General features: G+C 41.9%; 1 protein-coding gene across 1 annotated transcript; it reads left to right on the forward strand.

Annotated features, from left to right (window-relative positions):
* The first annotated feature begins 94 nt into the window (after positions 1-94).
* On the forward strand, positions 95-10658 carry zgc:152816 (uncharacterized protein LOC777712 homolog). Its single transcript, XM_062453065.1, has 23 exons — positions 95-165; positions 1026-1585; positions 1745-1806; positions 1991-2026; positions 2367-2455; positions 2577-2620; positions 2763-2879; positions 2998-3123; positions 3213-3374; positions 3598-3722; positions 3826-4300; positions 5031-5124; positions 5229-5254; positions 5382-5624; positions 6715-6843; positions 7047-7169; positions 7433-7561; positions 7693-7821; positions 7917-8047; positions 8319-8454; positions 9539-9662; positions 9876-9997; positions 10388-10658. Coding segments are annotated over exons 1-23 (3222 nt in total). The 5' UTR covers positions 95-164; the 3' UTR covers positions 10427-10658.
* The last annotated feature ends 341 nt before the right edge of the window (positions 10659-10999 follow it).

Below are 10999 nucleotides of genomic sequence, written 5' to 3' on the forward strand. Positions count from 1 at the left end.
GCACTTGCGTGAATTGTTCCACCTTCCAGCTCCGTAGATGGCGGCAATGCATTTTAGCATTGGTGTCCAATGTTTGTCAAAAACCACCGATAGAGTAGGGGAAATGCAGCACCACCGGATGCCAACCGCCGTAAAACTAGAAGAAGACGACGAAGAAGAAGAAGAGTAGGCTATCTATAAAAGTACGATAGGAATATCACTGAGATTGCAGGAAAAGGTACTTGTTAGATATCTTGACAATTTTCATTGCATCCCACAAGTGCAGCTATAAACGATGTATAACGTTAGCCCAAAGGTAACTGTGAAACACAAGCTCCGAGGCTAGGCTGCTGCTCGAGGTTGTTACTAGCAAGGTGGCGACTAGCTAACTCGCCTGTGTGCTTGATTATTTAGCTGGTGCTAACTAGCTAGGAAGCTAATGTGGTTATTTCGTTTCTGCCTCGTGTCGCGGTCTTTCTTTGATAGAAAACGAAATAGCTGGATGTTATGACAATGTGATGGTAGCTAGCAAGGAACTTCTCAATGATTTGCGAACATCTGAACCAGCAATGTTAACTAGCCAAGGAACATTGCTGCTGCTAGCAAAACTAAAAGCGAACCAATCCAACCAGATTCATACTTATCCGAGCTGGTCCAGACGAACTGACATAAATGGAAGTGCTAACGTTGAATTACGATATAATGCATTTAACCTAACCTCATTGACTTCAAAAACGTGTACTATCAATTCCTCTGCCTTGGTTGGAACCAAAACATTGACAGTCTCACCTTATTGAGACTGTCAATAATTGTTTATAACCAAAATAACGTCTTACCAATACTTTTAGTTTTGATGTTTAAATAACTTTGACAACTTAACCATGTGTGCACTTCTCATCCTCCCCTACTTCCACTACGACAATGCTCTTAGTACGTGTATTCCAGTGTAGTTATTTAGTATACATTCAACTTCCAATGCGGTGTTACTCATGCCTTTTATACCTTAATTTGATGAGTACATTCCTTCTGTTATCCTGAATGTTTAGTGATGGAGGAAAGCGGACACCCCTCTTGTGAGAGTGACACCACCACACACCTTCAAGGCTCTGGAGATGCACCGATGAGTACTATGAACTTGTATGCCACTCTCGGGCTTTCGCCTGAAGATGTGGATGCCCTGGCCCAGATCCCAGAGAGTGAGATAAGTGTGGAGACTTTGCCCATTCTCATAATGCAGCTGAAGGCTAAACGAGCCCAAGAAGAAGCGAGGCAGCGAGACGTGTCCCCTAAGAGAGAGATTAAGAAAGAGCACGCTGATTCAAGAGACGATCGTAAAGAAGTCAGTCCCACCTACCCAGAGCCCCACCGGCCAAACTGCCATGGGGACACAGACTATAGGAGAGTGGTGAGCTACAAGCGATTGGAACGGCCAGAAAAGATGGAGGGGAGGAGAGATTCCCGTCACTCCAGGCCCCCAAGAGACAAGCTTCCAGAAGGCCGGCCAAAGTTTCCAATGTCCTATGAAGTGGATGACTTCTGTGGAGTTACGCCCAAGGAGCTTCCACACAAATGCTCTCTGTGCTTATGCATGGTCAATTCTAAAACGGTACGTGATTGTCCGTTCCAAAACATCCTATTGTTTGACGGTCTTGATGTTCTACCCAGGATGCCAGGATGAGATCCAAAGAGCTGTGGTGGGGTTCTATGAGCACTGGCTCTATTTCTCCAATCTGTACATTAGCTCATGGGTGTTTTCTCTTACCAGACATGGACAAGCCATCTCCATGGACTGCGCCATGCAGAGGGGAAGCGAAGAATAATGCGTTTGTAAGTGTACAGGAAAAGAAAAGGGGAACACTAAATGAAATGTGTACACCTAATATGGTATATTAATTAACTGTTGGACTAATATTGTTAGGACAGGTGACAGCATTGTGCCATACATTTTAATTGTAGTCGTAAATATGTGTTTCCATTGGGCCTGATTTTGATCAAAATCATCTTTTGACAGATATCCAGAGTGGGAAATCCCTGAGAGCACAAACATGTGAGTCTACAAAACAATGCTTAACACCCTAGAGTGCAACCGTTCTCTCACTGTTGTGTAACACAGCTATCAAATGAGTAATGTTCTGGGCTTTTGATGTTTCGCATTCAAAGTGTTCCACAGATTTGGCGTTGCAGGCTATGGGCATGTCAGGAGCTGCTGAGAGGAAAAGCGGCGTATTAGAGGAGTGCTGCTGTTAATTTTGACAGCTTTAGACAATAGTATTAGACTAACTATAAATCAGTGTGTTAGCTGGAACCGTAGGTAGTGTCTAGAGTTGTAGACCCTACCTACAGTCTTTGTGAATCAAATTTCTCTGCCTTAATCTGCTTCCTTCCAGGCCAGATAATGATGATCACTCCCCCCCCAGGAAAGTGCCCCGCCTTTCAGTGCCGTTCAAGAAACCACACAGCTCGGATCAACTCTCAGGTGAATAATGTTTCAATCTACCCCACATTAACTTCTATATCAAGGCTATTGCATTTCTGGTGAAAAATAGGTCTTGTTTCCTCATGCAAGAAAAGTAGTTGTACTTTTTCTCCATCTTTAGGAGAAGCTTGGCCCCTACAAAAAAGACTTAATTTAAAGCCCAAGGTATGTAAAAATGTGGTTGTTTACATTATTTTACTGACTAAAAATTCCCCTCTGGAAGATGAATAGCATATGATTTACTGCTCAGCAAACTCTGGCTGGCAAAACAATAACATGTTTGGTTTTGTGTTTTTTTTCACCCCAGACTGGTACAAAGGTGGTGGTCACAAAGTATCCTCTCGGTGTTGTCAGTGTTGATCACTTGCTGTCTTTGGCAAAGCCGTATGGTACAGTCGTCAAACATCTTGTGTTCCCCACTAAGGTAGGTTGAATATAAACCAAATGAGAATAACAACAAAATAATACTACTAAGACACTAGTAGTATTATTGACTTTTAGTTTGACACTAAGTCAAACTCTCTGTTTTTGATATATTGTAGGGCTTCCTGGAGTTCAGCTCACACAAGGAGGCATTTAATATGGTGAAACAGTTTGGTGAAAAACCGTCTTATGTGAGGAATCACAAGTTGACCATGTACTTGTCACCAACCGTGTGCAGTATTCATGTAAGTGCAGTATGTACCATCATCTGAACCCTTCCAATCAGTCGTTTGTCATCACAGGGCATTGTGCTTAAACATGCTTTTGTTTTCAGACACCGAGACTGGATGAACCAGAGACGCGGCACTCCAAACGTGTGAACAACGCTGTGGTCTGTTTCTCTCATCTGCCTTCAGGGAAAGAGCAGGAAGCTGAAATTCTTGAATTGGCCAAGATGTTTGGAAGTGTGCACCATTCAACATTTTCAAGTGACCAGGTATAATTGTGATGAATTAGTTTGTATTGACATTTTCACGGTCACTGCAGGAACGGAATCACATGGTAGCTAAACGTTATCGGTAGTTTGTTGATTTCTACTCAAAATGATTGACACCCACAAGAAAATGATACATTATCAGTTATTATAACTGATAACGTATGAGCGCAAGTGAAGTTAGGCAAAGCCTAGCTCTTTAGAGATGTTCCATTTGACTCTGCAGGCTCTGATTGAGATGGTAGACTGGAAGGACGCAGACATCATGGTGAAGTACTACCGCTCCAACCCCCTGAAGATCAATGGGAAAGGTGTCAAAGTCAGCTTGTCGTCATCAAGAAAGAGGATAAGGTCAGTAACGATTCTTTCCTCTAGGGCACACGGCGGCCTGACCAATATTCTTGTGGGACTTGGAATGTCAGGGGAGTTTACCTCAGTGGTTTTTGCCTTGTAGAGAAAGTCCTGAATCCACCACATCCAGAAGAGCAGACTCCAGCAAAAGCCACTGCAGCAAGCATAAAAGCGCAGAGACTGGAGAGACTGAAGAGAAAAACATGGTAGACGCACAACCTGCCGAGGAAATTGTGAAAGTTAAAGAAGAAAGCCATGAAAGCACCTTGGAGGATCACAAGGAAGACTACACGGAGTCAGAAAACGTTCAACTAGAGGAAGAAGAGGGGATGATGGTGGAAGATGAACAAAGTTTGTTAGATGACATCGATACAGAGACTGGTGCCGATGATAATGTTGATAAAACTGACAGTTGCAAAAGCACTTCACCCGTGACAGATGCTGAAGAGAAGAAAGGACTAGAAAACGTTGAACCATCTGACAAAAGTGTAACAGATTCGGATCAAAAGGCTGCCAATGATCCAAATCTTTGCGATCACGACGACACGATGGAGCAGGAGATCTTTCATGAAGATGATGTAAGGAATTTTTGTCATTGATTTATTGTGACCTGATTCCACAAACCAAGTCTGAGTGTGCCCCAGAATTGAAAATACGTTGACTTCCAAGTTACCAAGTTGTGGATACCTGGCCATTGACCCCCCCCAAACCATTTCAACTTGGTTGAAGGTCTGGGAGCATGTAGTAGGTTGAAATCCTCCACTGATCAGATGGAACGGCTAAAGCTAATTTAAAGCGTGGTACAGCAGAAATCTAACTTAGATTTCAGTGCCAATTAACGCTTTATGTTGAGACCAGATCATCATCGACAGATACAGTCAAGATGTCAATTGTTGGCGTCTATGATCCATGTTGCCCGATTTCAGCCATATATTCTTTGGTTGTGTAAGGGTTGGCTATACATCATGACCAACAAAGAATACAACAGTAGAATTTGCCTGTAATTCATAGAACAGTTTACAAAGATGCAGACTAAGGCTATACCTCATGATCAGTGTCATTATTGACAAGTTTCATTTTGAGTGGACCATGATCATGGTCTAAAGATTGGCGTTTGAAATAATTAAACTAATTGTGCATTTTTGTCATATATCCGTTTAGTAGCCAGATATAGTGTTATTCTGGTTGTGACAGTAAATTGTAAACTATTAAATTGTACAGGCATGAAATGCCTGGCTTTGGGAGCTGACCTTTCATGATCACAAATGACTTTCAAAACTATCTACAATTTTTTGCTTTCATTTACAGGAGGACGTGGACGACATGAATTTTCCCGAGAATATTGATGATTTTGTTACGCTGGATGAACTTGATGACGTCGTGGAAGAAGACGAATCTTTAGGCATGTAACGACTTAAGGCGACTTAAATTGGTCCTGATGTGATTCATTAAATGTCTGGTTAAATCAATTGTGCATTATATGATTGTTTTTCTTCATATTTTCAGGTTCAGACAAGGCACAGGTTGGTGGGGTGAGTCAGACCTTATATCCAAAGCGACGTACAGGGGTGGATTTGAACCTGCAACCTCTCGATTATACGCTATACCATTGAGCTATATGTGAACCCATCCACTAAATTCAAATGGTGTTAACTGTGTTCTGTTGGAAAACAATATTGTGCTAGTCAATGTAATAAGTTGATGACATACTTTGTTCACGGTTCTACGTCAATTCAGTTGTGTAAATTATTTCTATTTACTGGACTCTTGTTATTGCAGGTTGGGACGGTGGTTCTTGTTAAGCCTATCAGAAGATCCTACGGCCTGGAAGATGCCCTCTTCCAACTGGCAAAGCCTTTTGGAAAGGTGGTCAACCACGTCATATCCTTCTACAGGGATGAGGTGGGTCTCTGATTAGATTATTTCTATTCTTTGGCAACCCATGGAGGTTGCTGTGGTCGGGCGCATGAAAACGATACAGAGTCTTGTGTTGCCAAGTCAAAATGACGCACCCCTGTGTGGGTTTATTAACCTGGAAACCCCAAAAGTTCAAAACAAACAAAATCAACAAAAGTTCTTCCTCTGGGAGGGCATCGGGCAATCCATCTGGTATCCGGCGTTTCTACGCCCGACATTAGCTGTGGACATTAGCAGAGGACTCTTAGCGACGTCGTGGACTCTTAGCCAGACTCCGGCTCTCACCTGCATGCTGTTCCCTCCCTTGTGAGTGAGCTGGCTCTTGTAAGGCGCTGTCAGCTTACTCACGTGTCCAATGCGCTACAGCTGCCTCCCGTTGGCGCTAACCAGTGGAGAAAAGGCTCGTACAGCCCATCTTTTACTCTTAATCTTAGGTGTGTGGGCCGCTGTCCAGGGTCCTGACCCTGTCTCAGCGGCCATGTTCAAGTTCAAGTCGTTTATTGTCAGGTACACAGGCCAACAAATTCTTAGGACAAGACAACGCAAAGCAACCTGGCATATCATGACATATAAGTACTCAAAACAATTTACACCTATGACAAGCTAACATATAATACAATAAACCTCCTAAATATACAAAATAATAAGCAATAGAGTAAACTAAACTTATAATACACATATTATCCTATACTAGCCTTATAATCTATACTAACCTAGAGAGAAGTAGGGTACACTTAGTGCAATATTGACTAGTGTGAGTGTGTCGACAGTGTATCATTTCGAGTTTCCGGCTGCCCCAATACCTGTATATATTTGTTTGCTGGTCTGTGTTTGTTTGTTTATAAACCCTTTCCCCCCACAGTTTTAAGTATTAGTACTTACTCTGCCTGTTTTCTGTCCTTAGCTTAATGTAGTAACCTAGCAATCTTCATGAACAAAAGATATGGATGTTGCTGTCAACAAAAGTGTATATCAACAGATTTATTCTCTGATAAATGTGGAAACAAATTGGTTATAAGGGATTTTGTTCATGTATGAGCATTTGCTTTGAATGACATGTCTCTACTGCTTTCAGGCGCGGTTAGAGCTGGAAAGTTCAGAGCAAGCTCATGAAATGGTGAATGCCCTTAGAGACCAAAGGAAATCGCAGCTTTTCGGGAAACATGTCAGTGTAGTCATGTGCAGAGAACTAAAGGATTTAAAGGTGGGTTTTCAAATCAAATCTATGGGTGTGTTTTTCAGGTAATTTTAAGTAAATGTACCCAAGAAGTTTGGAATGCTGACTGCTTCCAGATGTCTTATGTTTACTGATGATTTGATGTTGTCGACACATGCCAAGTGGGAGATCCATCTAGGCATGCTTCCGAACCACAAACACTCTGACATCTCACTGTGCTTACTTTGCAGGATGGGAAGGTGGTTATTATTCAGCGCATCAGAAGAGCCTACGGCTTGGAAAAGGCCCTCTTCAAACTGGCAGAGCCTTTTGGAAAGGTGGTCAACCACATCGTATCCTTCTACAGGCAAGAGGTGGGTGTTTGATTAGATTGTTCATGTACCTGTATATTTTGTTGCTGGTCTGTTTCCCCCCACAGTTTAAGTTGTACTGATTACTCTGCCTGTTTTGTATTGCCACACATCCTTTGTTGACTTTTATTGAAAATATAAATGTTACTGTTGAGGAAAGTGTATATCATCAGTCTTATATATTAGATATATGTAGAAAATAATTGGTTGTAACTGATTTTGTTCATGTATGAGCATTTGCTTTGAATTGTCTCTACTGCTTTCAGGCGCGGTTACAGATGGAAACTTCAGAGCAAGCTCATGAAATGGTGAATTCCCTTAGAGACCACAGGAAATCGCAGATTTTCGGGAAACATGTCAGTGTAGTCATGTGCGGAGAGCTAAAGGAAATAGCGGTGGGTTTTTACATTCAATTATAAATATAAATTGTTTTCAGGTCAATTATGTAAACCTACGTAAGACGTTTTTAATATTGAAGACGGCTTCCATATCTCTGTTTATTGGTGATTTGATGTTGTCCACACAGGTGCCTAGTGGGAGATCCATCTACATTGGCATGCTACCGATCCAGAAATACTCTGACATCTCACTGTTGCGGCTGGCCCAGCCCTTTGGGAAAATCACTGCTTATAGCCTGAACTGGCGGCATAGAAAGGTAAAATCTCAAATCCTGTTCATCCGTTTAAGGTTGGGGACTCATGGATGGATGATCATTATTTCAGAAATGTGTTTTTGCTTGAACACCTCTAGTGCTACATCCAGATGGAAACGGTGGAAGCAGCTCAGAAGATGCTGAAGAAGTACGAGTTGCGTTCTCCAAGGTTCTACGGCACCACATTGAAGATCTGCCTGTGTAGGAAGGGGGATTCACTTATACCATGGTAAGCCCTCTTCTTCTAGGCTTCTCAGTGGCTCCTGAAGATGTTTTTAGATACATTTTGAATGTATGACTAAATGTAATCACAGAAATGGGCAATTCTGTGATTTTCTTTTGTCATGGCTCAATAACATTGTTGTTGAACCTTTACTTGGAATTGCAGTTGGTTAGAAGAAATCTATTTACACAGCTCCTGCAGGTTTCCTCCCAGATTGAAAGTTAATATAAGATTCTGCGCTTTTCTTAATTCTTTTTTTTAATTCTCGTGCCTTCAGGAAACGTCCAGTCAAGTACGAGCTGTGGCTGGCCCGGAAGAACAGCGCTAAGGCTCTTCAAGAAGATCAAGGGGGCGAGGGGACAGGTGTCCAATCCTCTGCAAGTTCCACTACCCGACGGAGTTCCATGGAGGAGGTGATGGGATTATTCACTGACTTTAGCTTTGAGGTCTGACTAGATCACGAGTCTTGCCAATAATGACAAAGTGATCAGAGTCTATTTTTCAGTCGTCCGAAAGTTTTTGGTCAAGAGAAAAACGTAATATCTTACAAAATCAAGGCAGCTTGACGGTGTGTTCAGCAAAGCAGCCGTGGTTACAGGAATACAGAAGAACGCTGGAGACATCTAACATCCAACACATATTTATAGTCAACATGAACAAATGTCCCCCTCCCTCCTTGACACTATTTCCCAATACTGTCAAAACAATTCACACACACAGACACCCCCCCTTCTCCCTGGATGGCTCTGTGTACACGTTCCCTATCTCTAAATGTCAGCTCGACCTCCCCCCCATGTCCTTCTCTCCCTAGTTGGAGCGTACGCTTACCCACAAGCTGTTTCCTCAGAGGAACAGACTAATGACCCTGGCTTCTATTCTGATGTTCGGTCCCTGTCTAATACTTCACTGTACCCTTTCTTCTTTTCATGATGTATTACAAAGGAATGTGTTATTCCCAAACGAGGGGCTCCACTCTTGCGCTCTCATGGTCTGACCATAAGACACTCTGTTGGTGACGCAGAGACAGTGTCCTGCTTCGGTACTGATGAGGATTCTTACATGTTGGCCTGTAGTTTGTGAGGTCCAATCGATTTTAGCCACAACATGATTTAAATCCTTTTTTTAAATTAAAATAGATATTATATGTATGACAGTGATAAATACACATCATTCAGCACACCCTTGACGCCAATCCCGGAGGTGCTTCAATTTTGTATTTTTGTTAGGTTTTCAAGAAGCCTTTCTAGCAACCAGTACAATTAAGTACTATATGCAGTATTTTGTCAGATTAGGTATGGAAACTTGTAAGTATGTAAATAATTGTTATGCGTGTTTTACACATAATCTGGTGCTCTGCAAAGAGCCAAGCTGTCTCTAAATGCTTGGGGTTTTCCGATGTTCTGCTCCGGCAAGTTTGCGTGAGTGGCCCTTCCTATCCGAAGGGAATAAATTACTTCATCAGATCATCATATTGAATTGGGATGTTTCCATGGACAGGATGGATCGATGTCTGAGAGTGAAGGGATCTGTGGAGACCCTGAGTGTGACCAGGCTGATGCAGCCAGTGAGGACCTTGAGCAGGAGGAACCTCTAGGTCCTTATCAACCCAACAAGCCTGTGGGTAAGAAACCAGTGACTCGTTACAGACTCTCTTCTTTGAGTTACACTTCTTCATTTAGCAATTGTTGTGTACTGACACAGATATAGGATTCTAGTCTCAGATGAGCTGAAGAGATTGTCCTCCTAGGTGGGTGGGAAGGCCACTTAAGATAATGGCTAGTGTTCTAGTGTTGTATTAGTTCTAATCTAAGACGTCTTTCACTTTTATTTACAGGGTTAGACTATTTGGTACAAAGAACTGGATTATTCTGCAAGTTGTGCAACATGTTCTACACCAACGAGAAAACAGCCAAATCTGTCCACTGCAGCAGCAAGGAACATTACGAAAATCTGAAGGTGGGTTTTTATCTCCCTTCCTACAACATAACCTTACTGACTGGGAAGATAGATGACGACCATTATTGTTTAATAAGGTCAACTTCATCCAGTACAGCTGCATTGTTTACTTACAATTCTTGTACCTGGAGTAATCTGTAGCTTACAGTTTTCTCTGTAGGAATTCCAGCTCTCAGAAAATACCTTGTGAGTGGTTAGGACCTGAGATGTCACTGCACACGGTCAACATTCCCCAGATTTTACATACAATCCCTTATGATTGTCTGTTTAAGCTAGAATCGAATTGACTTGTGGAATTTCAGCCTAATATGTCTTTTTTCAGTGATGGGGTTCTTATTTCTTAACAATCAACAGCACATACTAACTTTGCGAAATTTTTCCCTTTTTCAGAGAAAAGTAGAGGGAGAGAAGCAGCCTTTGGCTGATTGAGATGACTGGTATCCTATTCGTATATCCTACACTTCACAGTGGAAGACCTGCCTTCTAAACGTATCGGTTTATTTTGTTGACATTCCTTCATGTACTGATGACATGATTTGAACCCATCTGGAGAATGGGTGCTGTGAAGCCATATTGAGTATATAGATCTTATTATAGTACATGTGTAGTGACCTTGATCAGTTCTTTTCAAAACAACAAAATAAAACATTTATGAAACACAGCATCACCTTTGACCTCACAAAACTAATTGTCCCCAAGGCTGCAAAGCATCTAAATACTGTCTTGTATTTTTGTGTGCTTTGTTGGATCTGTGTTTTTATATTCTGACGCATTGATTCATAATTCATCTGTTATTGGGAGACAATGTTGGAATTCAAACATAATTATTTTTAGCCCTGTGAAGAGGGAGCCATCTGATGCAGGACTGAAGAGAGGTGATGGATATTCTGGAGTGGACATCATTGTAGTGGAGGAAAGATATATTTGGTAACCCTCAACAATTCAATTGAAAGTCGCCCTTTATGTATTTTCAGTAGTTCAGTTGCTTCTTATCCATGGTAC

This window comes from Osmerus eperlanus, chromosome 27, assembly GCF_963692335.1.
Source record: "Osmerus eperlanus chromosome 27, fOsmEpe2.1, whole genome shotgun sequence".
NCBI lineage: Eukaryota > Metazoa > Chordata > Actinopteri > Osmeriformes > Osmeridae > Osmerus > Osmerus eperlanus.